Source organism: Protopterus annectens, chromosome 9.part0 (genome assembly GCF_019279795.1).
Source record: "Protopterus annectens isolate FY-2018-M chromosome 9.part0, PAN1.0, whole genome shotgun sequence".
In the NCBI taxonomy this organism is placed as follows: Eukaryota; Metazoa; Chordata; order Ceratodontiformes; family Protopteridae; genus Protopterus; species Protopterus annectens.
In genome coordinates, this window is record NC_056743.1 from 1,909,776,099 (window position 1) to 1,909,798,489 (window position 22,391).

Sequence of the window (22,391 nt, forward strand, 5' to 3'; positions counted from 1 at the left end):
TTTTGTTTTGATTCAGTCTTTGTTTACATTTCAGGTTTGCCTTTGTAAGCGTTCTCACCTTTGACTACAGGGGATGAGGAAAGGGTGCCTGAAGGAGGTTTCAAAAGTGCTATCCAGATTCCATCTCAAATTGCAGTTGTACTGACAACAGCTCTCCTTGTGAGCCATTCATTAGTTTAATCTGCGCATTTTACCCATTGAGAAAAGTAGCCTTTCAGGCATTTTCTGACCTGACTGCTGCTACTCTACAAAAAACATCAGTAATGCAAGGCTTTTAAAACATTAGTAAACTAAATTTTTTTATTTCTTTCATTTCATATTTTATTTTGTGGTGATTGTGAATTCTAGCCATCTACAACACAATTTTATGACATGGCTTCTATCTATAGAAAGCATCTGAGTCAGGCAAACAGTAGTGGAAACCATATTTCTCTTTCATTTCATGTTTTACTGTGTTCGGATTTTTGAATACTAGCCTGGTGTAGTGACTTTCTGGCCTGCTAGTAATTCCGTAGTAAGTAAGTGTGTGACAGAAGGTTGGGGCATTAGTAGACACATTCTTCTGTTCCTTTTTCAGCTTATAGTTTGATATGTGCTGATTTTTGAATACTACTAGACAAATGTATTATTTTTTATGAATGGGCTCCTTGTACACCTGTAGAAGCATGAGGATGCAAAATGTAAAAATGAGTGTACATTGATGTCACTTTTCCCTGGCACAGCTTTCTTTACTTTAAATATGAGCCAGGAGCTGGGACATAGTTCCCCAATCCAATGTAAGTCATAGAGGAACACAAATTCAAAGATTAGTTTATCCTGGGAGTTGAAACAAGACTGGAACTGTGCATTTACAGAATATTTTAAAGTAAAATGACACTGTTGGAGGGAATGAAAGTGACATGTCAAAGTGGGCATGACTTCTGTCAGCTTAACTCGGACCCTAGTTTTAAACACTGGGATTGTCCCTTTAGCACTGAAAGATCTGTTAGGAAGTCTTTGAATCAATGCTAATGTCTAGAAGGTGGGTTAGCAGGATTTATATCACATTGTCGAATTTTTGAAAGTTCGAACGTCATATGGTCGACACCATATGATCAAAATTTTTTTTTTGAACGTTTCACCTGAGATCTCTGTACATTGTGGAATGGGAAGATTTCCCTTTCTGCTCTGTAGTGTGATCTCAGAGTTGGCATATTAAAAGAGCAGGGGGGTGGGGGGGTGCAGGGGGGTTTGCCTCCCTGCTTAAGCCATTCAGATTGTTTTTTCTGTGGTTTATTTTTTTTTTTATTATATTTTCAAACTTTTAAAAGTTCAATCATATGGTGTCGACCATATGACATTCAAACTTTTAAAAGTTCGATTATGTAATACAGACGTGGTTAGCAAAACTGACTGGTCAACTACATTGGAAGCTCAGGTTGGCTCTATGAAGATGACACCAGTTAGCCTACCTTTCTCCATGTTAGTGTGTATCTCATCATTTAAAGGTCCAGGGATGATACCTATGTCCCTCATAGACAGAGGTAGTCAGTGCTGATCTTAGGCTTACTATGTGAATAACAACTATTTAACCAAAATCAATCAGAGAACACAGGTATAGTATGGCTAGGCTTGTAAAGGCTCTAGTGCCATTAGCCTAGTAATCTCCTATGAACCTATAAAGTCCAGAGAGCTATCAATATACTCCTTGCAGCACAGAAGCCATGTTGTTTGTTGGAGAGAAGGTGGTATTTTACAGGTATGTGGTGAGTTGGCTGCGAATTAGTTTTTCTAGCATTTTGCCCATACATGGAAAAATGGAGATGGGTTGGAAGTGGTTGATTGAAGTTGGTTTGGACTCTTTGGGGATAGGTCTTACAAATGATGATTTCCAAATTGCCAGTATGGTGTTAATGGTGAGACTAAAATTATAAATGTATTTTACAGCAGTGACTATGTAATGTGTGCAGCTATAGAAAAAATAATGGCATAAATTATCAGGCCTAGATAGAGTGTCCAGTAGAATTTATTCAGGTAAAGGGATGATATGTTTTGTAGTAATTTTTGCAAAGTAGGTGGGGAAAGATATTTGGAGGTCCGCATATCTGATTATTGAAGTGTAAAGAAAGGGAGTGAGTGGATGGGAAATAATGAAATTGTTGTATAAAGTCCAATGGTGAAAGGTTACCATTTGAACAAGGAATGCATACCAGTGAACTTTATTTCCCAGGGAGATTATTAACCTCATTCTAGAATTATTTAAGAGATTGTCAGAGAGATGTTTGTTTTGCTTTGAGGCAAGTGGCATTATGCTTGTTTGGTGATCTTCCTCAAGGAGATATAGTGCTCTATATTAATATTTCAAGGGTCTATTTTCCAGTTTTTTCAAGCAGTGATGCAGCAGTTAATGTTGTTGCCTCACAGCAAGAGGTTCTCCAGTTTGATTCTCAGCTGGGGTACCTTCTGTGTAGAGTCTGCATGTCCTCCCTGCATTCATGTGGGTTTCCTCTGGGTACTCTGGTTTCCTCCTACATTACAAAGACATGCATCTGGAGTGTTTTTCCCTGGGTCTCTGCTGAAAATAGGCTATGTGGCAGTCGGACTTTCCTGGTCAACAAATATTAAATAAATAAATCATCTCAGTGCTGCATTAGGAAGTTCAGCTCCTTGGAGAGCCAGTCAGAATTGTTGTGGTTAAACTGTCTTGTAATTACAGGGAAGTGAGTGTTTTGGACTGAGAGAAGAAGCAGATTGCAGTTGGTATCAGCAGTAGCCAGTACAGTGGACCAGTTAGTACTGGAAAGGTGGTGAATCCTATCAAGTTTTGGGGAGGTGTTGGATCTGAAAGAGATCAATTTACTGGGTTATTTGATGTTTTGATTTTGAATATGAAAACTAATAGGTCAGGGTCACTGAAGGTGGTAAAGGGAGGTCAGGGTCACTGAAAGTGGTAGGGGAGGTCGTGGCCACTGAAAGCGGCATGGGGAGGTTGGGGTCACTGAAAGTGTTTGGGGGAGGTCAGGGTCACTGAAGGTGGTAGGTGAGGTTGGGGTCACTAAAGATGGTAGGGGTGGTTGGGGTCACTAAACATGGTAGGGGCTGTCGGGGTCACTGAAAGTGGTAGGGGAGGTCAGGGTCACTGAAGGTGGTAGAGAGGCAGAGAGTGGTGATGACTGCAGGATGGAATGTTGTCTTGTAGTGAGTGGTGATATGTATTCTAAGTATGTCTGCTCTGGTCTGGCTGGGTTGAAAATGAGTTGCAGTAGTTTCATGTCAGTAAGAAATGCTAAGATACCATAGCTGTCTGTTATAAAGAAGTTAAGGGTGAAGACACCGAATATAATAATGTGTTTGTGTTGACTTAGTTCTACCCCCTTCCCTGTCACATGTAGGCATCCTGACTGACACTCCCACTGATGGTCAACCGTCACTTGGTGGACAATGATATTTATCGGGATCAGCACATTGTACATCCTGCGAGGGTGGACATTCATGGTCTCATAGTTCCACTCTGTCCTAGCTATGAACTATGTCAAGTCCTGACACACTAGACACTAACAACAATCATGTCATGGCAGCTTGACCCCCCTCAGCAGGATGTGATTTCTGATTCTCCACAACCTCTCACAGTGTGTGGCTACTTTGTTCAGCTCACATGACTCTGCCTTTGGTATAGACTGGATGTCTGACAGATATGAGAATTATTAAACAGACATAGGTGGGACATGAATACATTATAAATAATGCTCTGTGCATTACAGACCACCCGATAGTTAAGGGATTGAAAACCCTTCCTGTTGTTGCATCTCATGGATCTCAAGACCACAGGTAAACCAGCAGCATCATAAAATGCCCCATTGTTGGTGTTTCTTTCCTCTGGATTCCTAGGGAAACCGATATGCTCTTCCACATTTTGCAAAGTAATGAAGAACTAGTTCAGAATTCATGAGGCTGATGTCTACAGTGTTCCTAATGTGTTCTCACCAAGTCTCTGAAAGGTCTCCCTAGCCAATATGGTATATCTACACACTCATTAGTGTGCTCAACAGTGGGTATACAATTGTTATATCTACACACTCATGAGTGTACTCAACAGTGGGTATACAATTGTTATATCTACACACTCATGAGTGTACTCAACAGTGGGTATACAATTGTTATATCTACACACTCATTAGTGTGCTCAACAGTGGGTATACAATTGTTATATCTACACACTCATGAGTGTACTCAACAGTGGGTATACAATTGTTATATCTACACACTCATGAGTGTACTCAACAGTGGGTATACAATTGTTATATCTACACACTCATGAGTGTGCTCGACAGTGGGTATACAATTGTTATATCTACACACTCATGAGTGTGCTCAACAAGAGGTATACAATGGTTATATTTACACACTCATGAGTGTGCTTGGCAGTGGGTATACAATGGTTATATTTACACACTCATGAGTGTGCTCGACAGTGGGTATACAATTGTTATATCTACACACTCATGAGTGTACTCAACAGTGGGTATACAATGGTTATATTTACACACTCATGAGTGTGCTCGACAGTGGGTATAAAATGGTTGTACCTACACACTCAGGAGTGTGTTCGACAGTGGGTATACAATGGTTATAACTATACACACATGAGTGTGTACGACAGTGGGTATACAATGGTTATACCTACACACTCATGAGTGTGCTCAACAAGAGGTATACAGTGGTTATATTTACACACTCATGAGTGTGCTTGGCAGTGGGTATACAATGGTTATATTTACACACTCATGAGTGTGCTCGACAGTGGGTATAAAATGGTTGTACCTACACAGAGTGTGTTCGACAGTGGGTATACAATGGTTGTACCTACACACTCAGGAGTGTGTTCGACAGTGGGTATACAATGGTTATACCTACACACTCATGAGTGTGCTCAACAAGAGGTATACAATGCATTCCACTTGATTCCACACTTGTGGGCAACACACTTTGCCAAGATCCCCTACAATTCCCTGCCCACAAAGAAATAGTCCACAGTTGGCTGTTTGCTCAGGTGATGGTATTTGAGGTGATGTCCGTGTCTTTTCATTTGACCTGGATGGCCACAACAAACAACACCATAAGGAATGGCTTTGAGGGTGGCCATGAATACATGCTACTAAGCTATAGTTGTTGTCACGCCAAACATCATCACTTCATGTGCACTGTGATTCTCAATGTAAAACACGAATACACACTGCAACACAGTTCACCTTTTATACATTGTCCCATTGGTCTGCCATTTTGGGATTTGTCGTTTGCATATGCCATGTAGCTCATTTCCATGGAGAGACACTTTACATGTCGTTATGCACTCATTAGCATGTGCTGCATTACTGCATTACTGCATTACTGCATTGATGCATGTGCTGCATTACTGCATCACTGCATTACTGCATTACTGCATGCTGCATTACTGCATTACTGTGGTGCAGACTTCTCAACTCTGCTTCATTATGAGGAGCATTTCTCATTCTGAATCTTAAAAATTGCATGGCCCACACTAAAACAGGCTGTCAGGCATTCATTCTTAAGAAGGTTTTCATAACTATCTAGGGCAAACAATATCGAAACATATTAATTCATCAAACAACTATGAGTAGAAACTAATACATTTTAACCATGCTATGAGTTACTTATTTGAAGTTCTTAAGTGTTCCACATTTTGCCCACTTGTTTCACATTATTATATGTAGTGTTTTATGTTTTTGGAGACATCCGTTTGAGAACTATCTTTTGACTCATGTGTGATTACATTGCTGGTGTCTCTGAATTTGCCACATTTAATGATTGTTTATACATCCCAGGCCAGGTTTTGTTAAAAGAAACCATTCCTTCTAACTTTTTGTGATATATTTATACACATCTGAATTATCTACATATTAATTCCCAGGTTAACATCAGGAAGATTACATTTTCTTTAAACCTGTGTGACATACATAGACATCTAGCTAAGGTGGGATGATGGGGATAGTCGCCTCAAGCACAAGCTGTCAGTGGTCACAGTCCTTTGTACTGGCATTCAGTTTCTGAATGTTAATACTTTATTTCCTGAAGCACTTCAGTGCTCAGTGTGTGGTCTTGTGCAGTACAGGCAGTCATGGTGCATGGTCTGTTGTGGTACCAGAATTCATTGTATCTGGTCCTGTGCAGCACCGGCATTCTTGTGTGGGTCTAGTGCAGCACCAACTGTTGTGTGTGATCTAGGGTAGCACCAGTTGTGTGTGATCCAGGGTAGCACCAACAGTTGTTGTGTGTGATCCAGGGTAGCACCAACAGTTGTGCGTGATCTAGTGCAGCACCAACAGTTGTGTGTGATCTAGGGTAGCACCAACAGTTGTTGTGTGTGATCTAGGGCAGCACCAACAGTTGTTGTGTGTGATCTAGGGTAGCACCAACAGTTGTTGTGTGTCATCTAGGGCAGCACCAACAGTTGTGTGTGATCTAGTGCAGCACCAACAGTTGTTGTGTGTGATCTTGGGCATCACCAACAGATGTGTGTGATTTAGGGTAGCAGCAACAGTTGTGTGTGATCTAGTGCAACACAACAGTTGTGTGTGATCTAGGGCAGCACCAGCAGCTGTTGTGTGTGATCTAGGGTAGCACCAACAGTTGTTGTGTGTGATCTATGGTAGCACCAACAGTTGTTGTGTGTGATCTAGGGTAGCACCAACAGTTGTTGTGTGTTATCTAGTGCAGCACCAACAGTTATGTGTGATCTAGCACCAACAGTTGCATGTGATCTAGGGTAGCACCAACAGTTGTTGTGTGTGATCTAGGGTAGCACCAACAGTTGTGTGTGATCTAGTGCAGCACCAACAGTTGTGTGTGATCTAGGGCAGCACCAACAGTTGTTGTGTGTGATCTAGGGTAGCACCAACAGTTGCGTGTGTGATCTAGTGCAGCACCAACAGTTGTGTGTGATCTAGCACCAACAGTTGTGTGTGATCTAGGGTAGCACCAACAGTTGTTGCGTGTGATCTAGGGTAGCACCAACAGTTGTGTGTGATCTAGGGTAGCACCAACAGTTGTTGTGTGTGATCTAGTGCAACACCAACAGTTGTGTGTGATCTAGTGCAGCACCAACAGTTGTTGTGTGTGATCTAGGGTTGCACCAACAGTTGTGTGTGATCTAGGGTAGCACCCACAGTTGTTGTGTGTGATCTAGGGTAGCACCAACAGTTGTGTGTGATCTAGTGCAGCACCAACAGTTGTTGTGTTTGATCTAGGGCAGCACCAGCAACCAGCAGTTGTTGCGTGTGATCTAGAGTAGCACCAGCAGTTATTGTATGTGATCTAGTGCAGCACCAACAGTTGTTGTGTGTGATCTAGAGTAGCACCAACAGTTGTGTGTGATCGAGTGCAGCACCAATAGTTGTTGTGTGTGATATAGGGCAGCACCAGCAACCAGCAGTTGTTGCGTGTGATCTAGGGTAGCACCATCAGTTATTGTATGTGATCTAGTGCAGCACCAACAGTTGTTGTGTGTGATCTAGGATAGCACCAACAGTTGTGTGTGATCTAGGGCAGCACCAGCAGTTGTTGCGTGTGATCTAGGGTAGCACCAACAGTTGTGTGTGATCTAGGGCAGCACCAACAGTTGTTTGTGATCTAGGGTAGCACCAACAGTTGTGTGTGATCTAGTGCAGCACCAACAGTTCTTGTCTGTGATCTATTGCAGTACCAATATTCATAAATGAATGCCAGTAAAATCCTCAATGCTGTTGCTGCATTAGCTGAAAATGGGCATTCCGGTTCCCAGATGGACTTTCTCAGTAATCCAAAGCAAATAAATTAATAAAATAGCTGTATTGAGCTGCTTATTTTATTTGTAGCAAGCATGATTTGCTACAATTTACTTCACAAAAGACAGAGAGGAGGGTTGGTGATACAGGAGGAGACCAGACAGAAGAATGGATCTGGCTTAGGTGAGGAGAACCAGATAGTTGGGAATATATATGGATCTGGCTTAGGTGAGGAGAACCTGATAGTTGGGAATATATATATTTTTTTTGCTTCTCAAGTTAAAGATTAGTGAGAGGGACATAAATTGGCAAGGAGCAAAATGGACCCGGCTTGGAATGACAGGGAGAATGGACCTTTTTGGGTGTGGGCACCAGAGTTGGAGACAGCACCTGGCATTAGACAAGTCTGTGTCAGCTCTGGATACATATCCATACTTTCATATGGCACTTATTCTATTTTGTACTTGTCAAACTGTGTGCTTTTTTGTGTTCAGAACATTTTTTTCATTTTATCACATGCATTCAGATAACTATTTGCTGTGGCTGATAGGTTCCTGTAAATGTTTACATGTTTGTGTCATGTGAAACAACAGATGTTATAGAGCTCATTTTAAAAGATAACTGGAAAACTATACCACTGAATTCTGAAAGTTACAATGAGGATTTCAGATAATTTCTATTATCAGGAAACATGACTATGGTGGATAACATTTTTCTAGATTTATTTCTCTCTCTCTCTCTCTCTCTCTCTCTCTCTCATGTTCTAGCCTTGCCCAGAATGGAGGTTTGCCAAGAGTACAACGGCTTGCCACCGCCACCTGCAGCCTTTGGAGTAGCAATCCGCCTAAGTGTGGGAGACATTATTGAGCTAAAAAAAGCAGATGCTGACCAGAATTGGTGGGAGGTAATTTTTATTTATTGACTGCATGAAAATATATTTTTTGTTTTAGACCACTTAACATTTTGAAGCTATAAAAAATTAAAATCTGAACCTATTTTTTAATTCAAAATTATTTCAGAGGTATATTACACAACAGTCGTGTCATGTCAAAATAATATATGAAAACAAAATATTTCATCTGTGTTTCCTGACAATGTGTAGCACTGAAAGAAACATTTGAAGAGAAGTTTATTTTGCCATATAATATATGGAGTTTCTGAACCTTTTTTCAATTTATTTTATTGAGCAGAATAATTGTTTAAAGTAATATATGTTATACTGGTTCTGAGAAACTCGAGCCAGCATTTTATTTGCACAGAATAATTATGGAACAGTAATAATGCATGTGTAACACTGTGAACTAAGTGTAACCAGTAGCAGAGAGAAACATGTAACCACCAACAGAGAGAAACATGTAACCAGTAGCAGAGAGAAACATGTAACCAGTAGCAGAGAGAAACATGTAACCAGTAGCAGAGAGACACATGTAACCAGTAGCAGAGAGACACATGTAACCAGTAGCAGAGAGACACATGTAACTAGCAGAGAGACACATGTAACCAGTAGCAGAGAGAAACATGTAACCAGTAGCAGAGAGAAACATGTAACCAGTAGCAGAGAGAAACATGTAACCAGTAGCAGAGAGAAACATGTAACCAGTAGCAGAGAGACACATGTAACCAGTAGCAGAGAGACACATGTAACCAGTAGCAGAGAGACACATGTAACCAGTAGCAGAGAGAAACATGTAACCAGCAGCAGAGAGACACATGTAACCAGTAGCAGAGAGACACATGTAACCAGAAGCAGAGAGAAACATGTAACCAGTAGCAGAGAGAAACATGTAACCGGTAGCAGAGAGAAACATCCTTCCTCTCACTGTTCCATGATTTCACTGTATTACAAAGCCTTTTGGCAACAAAGCTTTTTCTTTAATTCAGTACACTTTTCAAGACAGATATTGTTCCACACTAGACTACTGAAATTAAAAGTATATTTTTCAATTCTTAAATTAAAGTATTAACATCCAGTTGAGGTTCTAAAGAATTGCAACAGTCTCGATGGTGGAAAAAGATTAGATTACCTGCCCAGAAAGATGGTGGAATCTACTTTACCAATAATAGTATTAACAATTCCTAATTCTACAGCATTTGCTTCTAGAGGACCACCAGCATTTATCCAAGTGATGAGCTTGTTTGACACTAGTTATAGATTTACTCTTGTATACTGGAGTTCAATGCAGAGAGAGAAAGAGAGAGAGAGTTGTGATGGAAAGGAAATTGTCATTCATTATACCTGTGAACACCTGCTATGTATATCGCCACCTTTTTGAGCAAGCGTTCTACTCTAATTATAAAAATATATATATATTTTTAAGTTCATACGTCTAGTCTGGAACAATGTGTGTCTTGGAAGGTGTATTGGGTCTGATGGAGTACGAAGTGCGTGAGGATTTTAAGTTCCCTTCAGTTATCAGCATTAATAAGTGAAACTTCATAGAGATGTGGGAAGTGTTTAGCAAAATCCACTAATTCAGCTTCAAAATCTGTTAGTCCATTAGATTCATGAACATATTTCATACTATAAAGGTGAGGTACAACTGTTGGTTGCTAAAACAGAGTTAGCACAATTTTTTCTGCTCAAAGTCTTGTTAGACCAGGGTGTTTTGGAACATAAGAAGAAAATAGAGCAGAAGAAAAGTATGAATTCACTACAGAATGAAAATAAATGTAAACTGGAGAAAGTGTAGAAACAGTTTAAATGGATATTCACCAAGGAAAATAGAAGCCCTGGCTGACATAGCGTGAGGGTACTGATCATTCTGGCCATCAGAATGGACCTGAAGATGAACCTTTTCTATAAATTCTTGGAAACTCAAAGAAAATTATCCTCTCAATTGGATGAGAGAGAAAATAAGGATTTCAGCACTGGACATGGCCAAACTGGAGAAAGGAGATAGGACTTCTAGTTTCAGGGTCAATGGTGAGACAGCAATGGAGCTGGCAAGTTAGAAGTAGATGCCAATAATGACTTGAGATATTTTTGAACAAATCAGAATGATTACAGTCTTAAATGTTCCACGCTCACACAGAACACAAGTATTATATTTCAGGTTTTAAGATAAAGAATGTATCATCTAAATTCATTCTGATTGTTAAGTCTTGAAAACTACATAATAAAGACTCATACATTTCGGTGGAAGCAGGGTTTTCTGATATCGAACAAAATGCAGTTAAAAATCAGAGTTTATATACTCTTGTGTTGCATCCAACTGTTCACATGTTTAAAAATATATGTGATGCAAATATAAGGACAATTTTAAATGAACCTTTGAAACCAAGGGTGGATATCAGAGAATGATTGCTATTGTGCAACTGTGGCTTTAATGGTGAGCTCTAGTACCTATAATATGGCAGAAAGTGATTCAGAGACAAGAGCTGCATGGAGCAAAAGCTCAATAACGGTTTGTTAGCTTGTGACTGGATTAAACTCATAATTAAACACAGTCAGTCAGAAGTAACAGTGTTTCACAGGCACCTATATTTACATGATGACACACAGGCATACCTAGGAATAGACTCATAAATACACTGAGGCAGTTCCAAGTATGCACCTATGCATAACACACACACACACACACACACACACACACACACACACACACACACACACACACACACACACACACACACACACACACACGCACACACACAGACACACAGACACACAGACACACACACATGCACGCACACACACGCACACACACAGACATACACAGACACACACACACGCACATGCAGACACACACAAACACACAGATCTACAGACACACACACACACGCGCGCGTGCACACACACACACACACACACACACACACACACACACACACACACACACATACACAGACACACAGATCAGACATACACACACACACACACACACACACACACATACACACACACAAACATACAGACACACACACACACACACACACACACAGACACACACACACACACACACGCACACACACAGACATACAGACACACACGCACACATGCGCACACACATGCACACACGCGCACACACGCACACACACACACACACACACACACACATACACAGAGTTTCACACTGCTTGCATACTGTGGCATTAATAGCCTTCATCTAGCCATAAATATCAGTGAATGCATACCATCAAAAGAGGGTGTAAAGTTTTAATATTTTAGTTTCCAAATAACATGGCAGAGCTCATCTTTGAAGCACTCTACTGTTCTCATCTGATCCAGGGAAAAGACTCAGGAAGTACAGATTGCAAGCTCGCATTAACCATGGCTGACACATTTAAATGCAGCGTTTTCCAGGGAGATTGCTGTAGCAGTGTCAGTGTTTGAGTCACTGTGTCACTTTGTGCAATCTGTGCAGTACATCGTGGGCTTCTGTGTCTAGGGTTTCATTTTATAACTTCAGCAGTAAGAAAGAATGTTACTAAATGGTGTTATTGGAAATATCAGAAGATGTTATATGAAAGCTAAGGAGGCAGACCTTATGATTATGTACATTGTGGAATATGTACAAAATATGTTAGAAATGTACCATGATGTCAACAATTATTTAGAGTTTTTTTTTAAAGTATTAATAAAGCTTATATGTTGACTCACTGAAAAAACTCACCCAGACTCTTTCATAACTTGCTGTGAGGGAATGATTAGTGTGTTTTTGCTTTCCTGTATTTTATTTTGCTTTACTTGTGTATTGTGATTTATTTTCTTTACACTGTCTTTTGCTTGTATACTGATTTTAACTGCATATTTAAACTAGGAAAGAGGCCACAGCTGTGTGTCTTGTGAGTCAAACAAAAATTAGAACAGGTCGATTAAGGATAATTACCTGTGAACTGAAGATAGAGCTAGGAACTAAAGCTTCTATTTAAGGGGTAAAATAAATTGTTTCAAGATTTAGTGCAAAAGGTCATCTAGAATCTGAGATAGATTGCTGTGAGGGACAAACTGGTTTGTTTTTGCTTTCCTGTATTTTGCATTGTTTAATTGCCTTCTTCTATTTTATATATTGTGGCTTTATTTTTTTTTACACTGTGTTTTACTTGTATTCTGGTTTCAGTTGCATATTTAAGCTAGGAAAGGGTCCAAAGCTGTGTTTCTTGTGAGTCACACAGAAATTACGTTTTCCCCATCCTCCTGCCCTAGTGTTGTGCTTTTAAACTCAAATGTCATTCTAGCTGCCTGTCCCTTATGTTAATTTGACCACATATCTCCTTTCCTCTCATCTTTCATTGGCTATTGTGAGCAAGCACAAAATTATCATTTTGTGAAATCACTACCTTTCAGCTATTTAAATTTATTGACAATCTCACTCTATTCCACAGAAGCAGAACACATAGCGCCCACCCTCTTTCAAGCTATCTTCCTGTTTTAAAATTAAGTAGCTAAAACTTAAGTTATCCCCTTTCATATCTAGCTGATTAGGGCATGCTGCAATATTTAGGATATTAACCCATTTTGTTTTCATCTTACCTTTAAACATATATTGCAAGACTACCAGTTATTGGAGAGCCCACATTCTGCCTCTAGTCATCTTGGGATTAGTGCTTCTGTTTTCTCCTGGTGAAAGAATGAGCACAGGGACATTATTTCCTGGAGACTGCTGATCACCAGAAAGCCTAATATCTGCTTCATAGGTGACAGCTTGGAATCTGTGCTCATATTGTACTCCTGGTAAGAGAAGGAGCAGAGTACATCGATTCCTGACTGTTTCTGTATGAAAAATAAGTGTCTGTGCTTGACCTTCCTGATTGGTCTGGTTGCTATTCAAGGATACAAGCCTACAGATCCTTACATTTTCTGGGACAAGATTGTGGATCACCAAACAGCCTGTTGCCTGCTTTTTATCTTGGGACTGGTGCTAATGTTTTGCTTCTGATGAGAGAAAAAGCAAAGGAGCATTGTATCCCAGCAGAATGAAGCTGTGGTGAGACCAACACTAGTAGTAACCAGGCAGTAGCCATTCAGGTGACTCCCCTCTTTTCACCACCCTACACAAGCTAATTCTTTCTTTTCAGTAAATATTGCTTGACTTACTTCTAACTTCAGAATATCTGCCTAAATATTTCCTCCATAAATTATCAGGCTCTGTTTATTAGTTTCTCCTCAAGCATTTGGCAGTGTTCTGTATAGCCACAGACACCTTAAGATGACATTTATTTTTCCTTTAAAACCACAACTGAAATTTAAACAATACATAGTTGCACACAGGACAGCTAGTTTGCAGTGACAAGCACTGCTCTCAGAGTTGCAAACTGGATACTCCTGAAATTACTTTTATAGTCTCATTCCAACTGTCTAATCAATAAAAAAGGTCTGTTGCCATGGATATGGACCTTCCCACTATCTTCATTACCAGCCTGGTGGATGTGGGCATCTTAAGGCAATGTAGGAATTGAATTGCCTTATGCTTACTCACAACCAGTTAACTCTCAAACAAACTGATATGATATGTGAGAGTTGTATTTACACACTGTCACTAGAAGCAAAGCTCTCACATAAATACACTCCTAATGCCAATAAGGTTGTCAGTACTACACACACTGCACACATCATGCAAAATTCAAAGCAGCATACAGACCTGCATTTGCTGAGGCAAATGTAACCTTCCTAAACCCCAAAGACCTCCTAGATGAAGTACACATAACAAATACCGTCAGCATCCCCGAATGCACTCTTTCAAAACAACACTCACATCAATGCATAACAGCTACAGCTCATGGAGCCTCTACTTCTAAGTCCAGAAGGCAAGACACCACACAGTCCAGCATTCTGGTCATTGGAGATGCTGTCTTGTGACTCAGTGATGTCCCTCTCACCAGGCTGAGTAAGGAGAAAGTCACAGTCAGTTGCTTAGCTGCGGCCGCGATCCACCACATTATGCATGAACTCAGGTCACTGGACTACAAGTACAAGTACGACTCACTCATAGTCCATGTGGGCGTAAATGACCTGAAATGTACTTCCATAGACTATATGAAGAGAGACATCATGGAGTTCTCAGAATTCATGTCTCAGGCTGGTATGAGCCTAGCATTGAGCAGCAGTTTACCTTCTCCAAGGATGATGTCACAATATGAACAAAAGATGGCTGACTTTAATAATCGTCTTAGTTTCTGGTGTCATTCTAAGGGAGTGCAATATTTGTCAGCATGGAAAGCGATGGTCAACAGACCACACTGCCTTGCCAGTGATGGTCTGCCCCTTGTCAGCATGGAAAGCGATGGTCAGCAGACCACACTGCCATGCCAGTGATGGTCTGCCCCTTGTCAGCATGGAAAGCGATGGTCAACAGACCACACTGCCATTCCAGTGATGGTCTGCCCCTTGTCAGCATGGAAAGCGATGGTCAACAGACCACACTGCCTTGCCAGTGATGGTCTGCCCCTTGTCAGCATGGAAAGTGACGGTCAACAGACCACACTGCCTTGCCAGTGATGGTCTGCCTCTTGTCAGCATGGAAAGCGATGGTCAACAGACCACACTGCCGTGCCAGGGATGGTCTGCCCCTTGTCAGCATGGAAAGCGATGGTCAATAGACCATACTGCCGTGCCAGGGATGGTCTGCCCCTTGTCAGCATGGAAAGCGATGGTCAGCAGACCACACTGCCTTGCCAGTGATGGTCTGCCCCTTGTCAGCATGGAAAGCGATGGTCAACAGACCACACTGCCTTGCCAGTTATGGTCTGCCCCTTGTCAGCATGGAAAGCGATGGTCAACAGACCACACTGCCGTGCCAGGGATGGTCTGCCCCTTGTCAGCATGGAAAGCGATGGTCAACAGACCACACTGCCATGCCAGGGATGGTCTGCCCCTTGTCAGCATGGAAAGCGATGGTCAGCAGACCACACTGCCTTGCCAGTGATGGTCTGCCTCTTGTCAGCATGGAAAGCGATGGTCAGCAGACCACACTGCCTTGCCAGTGATGGTCTGCCTCTTGTCAGCATGGAAAGCGATGGTCAGCAGACCACACTGCCTTGCCAGTGATGGTCTGCCCCTTGTCAGCATGGAAAGCGATGGTCAACAGACCACACTGCCTTGCCAGTGATGGTCTGCCCCTTGTCAGCATGGAAAGCGATGGTCAACAGACCACACTGCCATGCCAGTGATGGTCTGCCTCTTGTCAGCATGGAAAGTGATGGTCAGCAGACCACACTGCCTTGCCAGTGATGGTCTGCCCCTTGTCAGCATGGAAAGCGATGGTCAACAGACCCCACTGCCATGCCAGGGATGGTCTGCCCCTTGTCAGCATGGAAAGCGATGGTCAACAGACCACACTGCTGTGCCAGTGATGGTCTGCCCCTTGTCAGCATGGAAAGCGATGGTCAGCAGACCACACTGCCTTGCCAGTGATGGTCTGCCTCTTGTCAGCATGGAAAGCGATGGTCAGCAGACCACACTGCCTTGCCAGTGATGGTCTGCCCCTTGTCAGCATGGAAAGCGACGGTCAACAGGCCACACTGCCTTGCCAGTGATGGTCTTCCCCTTGTCAGCATGGAAAGCGACGGTCAACAGACCACACTGCCGTGCCAGGGATGGTCTGCCCATTGTCAGCATGGAAAGCGATGGTCAACAGACCACACTGCCGTGCCAGGGATGGGCTGCCCCTTGTCAGCATGGAAAGCGATGGTCAGCAGACCACACTGCCTTGCCAGTGATGGTCTGCCCCTTGTAAGCATGGAAAGCGATGGTCAACAGACCACACTGCCTTGCCAGTGATGGTCTGCCCCTTGTCAGCATGGAAAGCGATGGTCAACAGACCACACTGCCATGCCAGTGATGGTCTGCCTCTTGTCAGCATGGAAAGCGATGGTCAGCAGACCACACTGCCTTGCCAGTGATGGTCTGCCTCTTGTCAGCATGGAAAGTGATGGTCAGCAGACCACACTGCCTTGCCAGTGATGGTCTGCCCCTTGTCAGCATGGAAAGCGATGGTCAACAGACCACACTGCCTTGCCAGTGATGGTCTGCCCCTTGTCAGCATGGAAAGCGATGGTCAACAGACCACACTGCCTTGCCAGTGATGGTCTGCCCCTTGTCAGCATGGAAAGCGATGGTCAACAGACCACACTGCCATGCCAGTGATGGTCTGCTTCTTGTCAGCATGGAAAGTGATGGTCAGCAGACCACACTGCCTTGCCAGTGATGGTCTGCCCCTTGTCAGCATGGAAAGCGATGGTCAACAGACCACACTGCCATGCCAGGGATGGTCTGCCCCTTGTCAGCATGGAAAGCGATGGTCAACAGACCACACTGCTGTGCCAGTGATGGTCTGCCCCTTGTCAGCATGGAAAGCGATGGTCAACAGACCACACTGCTGTGCCAGTGATGGTCAGCCCCTTGTCAGCATGGAAAGCGATGGTCAACAGACCACACTGCTGTGCCAGTGATGGTCTGCCCCTTGTCAGCATGGAAAGCGATGGTCAACAGACCACACTGCTGTGCCAGTGATGGTCTGCCCCTTGTCAGCATGGAAAGCGGTTGTCAACAGACCACACTGCCATGCCAGGGATGGTGTGCCCCTTGTCAGCATGGAAAGCGATGGTCAACAGACCACACTGACATGCCAGTGATGGTCTGCCCCTTGTCAGCATGGAAAGCGATGGTCAACAGACCACACTGCCTTGCCGGTGATGGTCTGCCTCTTGTCAGCATGGAAAGCGGTGGTCAACAGACCACACTGCCGTGCCAGGGATGGTCTGCCCCTTGTCAGCATGGAAAACGATGGTCAACAGACCACACTGCCGTGCCAGTGATGGTCTGCCTCTTGTCAGCATGGAAAGCGATGGTCAGCAGACCACACTGCCTTGCCAGTGATGGTCAGCCCCTTGTCAGCATGGAAAGCGATGGTCAACAGACCACACTGCCATGCCAGTGATGGTCTGCCCCTTGTCAGCATGGAAAGTGATGGTCAACAGACCACACTCCCTTGCCGGTGATGGTCTGCCCCTTGTCAGCATGGAAAGCGGTGGTCAACAGACCACACTGCCATGCCAGGGATGGTCTGCCCCTTGTCAGCATGGAAAGCGGTGGTCAGCAGACCACACTGCTGTGCCAGTGATGGTCTGCCCCTTGTCAGCATGGAAAGCGATGGTCAACAGACCACACTGCCGTGCTGGTGATGGTCTGCCCCTTGTCAGCATGGAAAGCGATGGTGAACAGACCACACTGCCGTGCCAGTGATGGTCTGCCCCTCTCCCCTCTAGGCTTTCGAATATTAGCTTAAACATCGTTGTTCCCTTTAGTGCCTTTCTACACAATGCCAAGGTGAAAGTCCTTCCGATACAGCAAATCAAAACCAAGAAAATCTAAAGGAATTACTGCTCAACGCTAGGAGTCCAAACGAAAAACTCGACTCCCTAGAGAATACTGATGTCTGTGCAGTCACTGCGACGTGGTGTAAAGCCGCGGAGAACACACTAACAGTGCAAGGTTATAATGCCTTCCACACATTTAGACCAGCTACTTCACAGACTGAGACTAAAGGTGGAGGTGTCTCGAAGGTGGAGGTGTCTCGATTTACATAAAAAAACTAAAGGTGGAGGCGTCTCGATTAACATCAAAAATAAATATACCTCAAGGCTGCTCAACAAGACAATGCACTTGAGCTTCTTTACATTCAAATCACCATAGGCAAAATCCAATACCACTTCCTTGCAAGCTATATGTCCCCCTCTGTGACCCAGGAAAACTATACCATGTATTAAACTTATTGGAAACACTCAACATCCAACTCAATAGGGGGTGATTTTAATTACTACCCTATTAACTGGGAATATATATGACACCAAATGTACAGGCACCAAGAGTTCTGGGTTTTATAAATACAAATGCCCTGGACCAGATTGTCAATAAACCAACCAGGAGTGCAATCATACTGGATCTGGTCCTCATTAATATGGAGAGTGCTGCACACCTCCTACTGTAATGTCATCTCTGGTAAGGTCAGACCACAAAATGGTCCCCTTTGAAGTAAAAATAAAACTTGGACCCCAGCGGACCTTGGAATATTCAGGAACTACTCACCAACTTCCTACTATTAAATGATAACCTGACAAAATTTCAAGACCCGATAAACCCTGAGAACACTGCTGCCTGTGCAGAATTGTTCATAGAAACTTTATGCAAGCATGTTAATAGTTGCACTGAGGCACTTGTATTCACCTGGAAAAAGTATAGAAAGAACTAACTCAAAAAGCAAGCCATCTGGTAGAATCACAACATCAATAGGCTGTATAGCAGAAGAAGGACAGCTATGGAGGTGCAGCACGCAGCAGGATAAATGTGCTCTTATCAAATTAAACAAACAACGCAGGGGACATGCAAAGTCTACCAAAGCCAAATTTGATGTAAATGTGGCCTCCCAGGCCAAAGATAACCACAACACATTATTTAGTTATGTCCACAACCTCAAAGGCAATGCATAATTGTGTGCAGAGTTCATTGTGAATGTAGCCACCTGTACTGAGCCAGAAGATATGGCAAACCTACTGACTGATAAATTCAGCTTCAACTTTACCCCTCTCTCTCCCACTCAACCTTCCCTTAGGAAATACCATCAACTATAACTCCCCCTGCTAGACAAGGGAAAGGTAAGAGTAGGAGTAAGGACAGACATGAAGATTATTGGTGTTTGTACACTGGAGTCGTGTTCCCTAGGCCTCCAGTGAAAATGGGCACTGTGCAAAGCTGGATTTTCCCTTTAAACAAGCAGTATATGTATATATGTGTGACAACCTACCACTGGACCAGTAATCAAGGACCCTAAGTCCTCACCACTGGCAACAGTGGAGGGACATACATTGGTAGGATAGCAGGTACACACACAGTATTTCCAGATGCAGCTCTCTGCATCAAGTGCAATTTCCCTTAAAAACACACAGAGACCACAGTCAGTCCTGGGCTGGTTTCTCCCTCTTTCTCCAGATCCATAATATGACTCCCCACTGACACAGCTATAGGGTTGAGATCTCAGCTCAGTGGCCAAGCCAAGACCTCCAGCACCCTCTCTGTCCAACCAGTGCTTCGTGTCCCTGCCCAAGTAGCTGACACACACACTCTTTAAGGTTTGATTTACACACACACACACACACACACACACACACACACACACACACACACACACACACACACACACACACACACACACCTGGGAAAGGCTGGCACAGGTTTACTAGCTATGCCCCCTTTTGCCCAGACTATAAGGTAGTTATCACTGCCACCAGCCAACTCCTTATCAGCTACTTTAAGGCCCTTAACAAAGGATGCCCAATCTTACTGTGCAATATTAATATTAATACAAATGGTAGTTTGACCAAGAGCAAGGCTGTTAGGAGTGGCCCACACAGTGTCACCAAATAAATATGTAAGTACTCTCAAAACTTAAATATCTCTAGACAGAACAGCCACAATGAAAGAATGAATGATTTAAATATATTTAATGATAAATAATAAAAAACAAGAAAATACACAGTATATAATCACAGTGACATCAGAGTTCAAAACCACAGGAAATATTTAAAACATCATTGCACGACAGTCTCAAATAAATAAAGAAAAATATCTAAACTAAGCTTTGCTATACTCCTGACTTTATCTAAGAGAATTATACTGTTCCCTAGTAACTTACTTCATCAGAGCAAGCAGATGTGGTGAATGGATCTTCTTGTCAGGTCCAAGATAGCAGAATACATAATGCACTGTCTCTCTCAGAGAGTTCTCAAATTAATATCTCAAATATTACTGATGGGATAGCTTGCAGAATGACATAATTTCTTGTCATCTGACTCTATCCCAGATGAAACCCCCACTGCTGGAAGTTTGGCAGTATTTGCCATCTACCTATGAAATTGCATAGACTTCAGACCTTTGGCACACGCTAGAAGTCATGAAGCAGTTGCATTCCTTCATGTTTTCAAAACTAATAGTTAGTTCACTCTGAAGGGAATACAGAAAGCTGCCTAGTTTTAGAAACGGTGTCTCCTTGCTGCATTGAAAGTGAAATATACCATGTTTTATGGTGTGTAGACATAAAGTAGTTTAATTTCAGTTATTTTTCTGAAGTTAACTTCCTGTATTCCAGTTTCCACTATTAAAATATATACATTTAAACAGTTACAATAGTGAGTGCACATTTCTGTTCTATTCCAATAGAGGACACTGTGGTTACAATTCAAACAGCACTTTGTAAAAGCTTTTTCAACACACACACTTCTGTACCAGAAGTTTGATATACATATGAAATACAATTTTAATACATTTGTAACACAAGCATCTTGTATAAATCATGTTAATACTCACAAATGTCGCATACTTACAAAATTCCAGATAGCTGTGCTGATATATATATATATATATATATATATATATATATATATATATATATATATACACACACACACACACACACACACACACACACACACACGCACACACACACACACACACATATAATAACAGGGAACCAGCGTGTAACTCTGCAGCCAATACAACACCAAATAACACAATGAGACTCACGTAGTAACACTTGGGTGGCTTAAATAGTAGTGACAGTCTCAAACGCACATGTAGAACATTATTTAGTAATGAGGTCAGCCTAGCAATACTAACTGGTGATTTCAAAAAGTGTGCAGACAAGTAAGGAAGTTGAAGGTTTACCAACATGTAGCAGTATCTTAAAAACTTTGTATATAATGCTACAAACTCCAGACTTAGTTCAAAAATCACTTATATTAAAAAACGAAAGCATAAATACGGTTTAGCACTTTCATGTCAAATCTTGGGACTTCTTCAGAACTGTTACTTACAACTTAAAAACTCCATTAAATATTAAAATAAGTTATCAAATGATCAGTCATCAATCACAATCAATTAAGTAGTAGAAGTTAAAGAAATATACAAAGTTAAATAGTTTTAAAATATCAAAAAAATCATTGTACTTAAAATTCATACAAAAACAACTTGGTTCATATAATTCACATTAAAAAATGGAGACAATTGTGTGAATAAGTAAAAAAAAATATTCAAAGACTTATTCTAAGGTTAAAATATTTAAAAATACCAAAATATAATGTGTGGAAGTAGGCTTAAATATGTGCCTTGTAAAAGGCTAGGAAGTGTACTGAGCTAGCTAATATTAAAATTTAGCAACTTTAGCTGCTGTGTTTTTTAGAATGGGGTAATATATGTGTATTCATTTAAACTAGGAGTTTTGCAGCATTAAGTCTTAGCTATGTTGTTTATTCTCATTTGCATTGTCAGGTGCCCTCATTTTAATAACCTTGTTCATCACCATGTTATTATACCACCATTTCCTTACTACGCAGCTACAAATTTTCTCTTGTTTCCCCATTCCAGCTCATCATATCTCTAAATCACCTCCTTCCTGTGTGTGGCCTCGTGAAGCACAAAGTTACTAACCTTTACACAGAAATTGTTTCTGAATCACAGAGTCTGTATCCAAATGTCTGGTGACATTGCATTTTCATTGTGCTATTTGGCCTGGAACATGGATGAAAGACCCACAGATGAGCATACCCATCTGGTTATAAAAAAACAAAAATAAAACATTTAATAGGAAAACTATCTGTTTTCATGTTAACTCTGATATATGACATATATCTAAAACAGTT

General features: G+C 41.9%; 1 protein-coding gene across 1 annotated transcript in view; it reads left to right on the forward strand.

The window, feature by feature from the left end:
• Positions 1-22,391, forward strand: part of VAV1 (vav guanine nucleotide exchange factor 1) — a gene marked incomplete at its 3' end in the record, with an annotated part of 1,650,237 nt that overhangs the window by 1,384,138 nt on the left and 243,708 nt on the right. Inside the window, 1 exon segment of the mRNA XM_044084720.1 lies at positions 8,528-8,664. Coding sequence (XP_043940655.1) covers positions 8,528-8,664 — 137 coding nt within the window.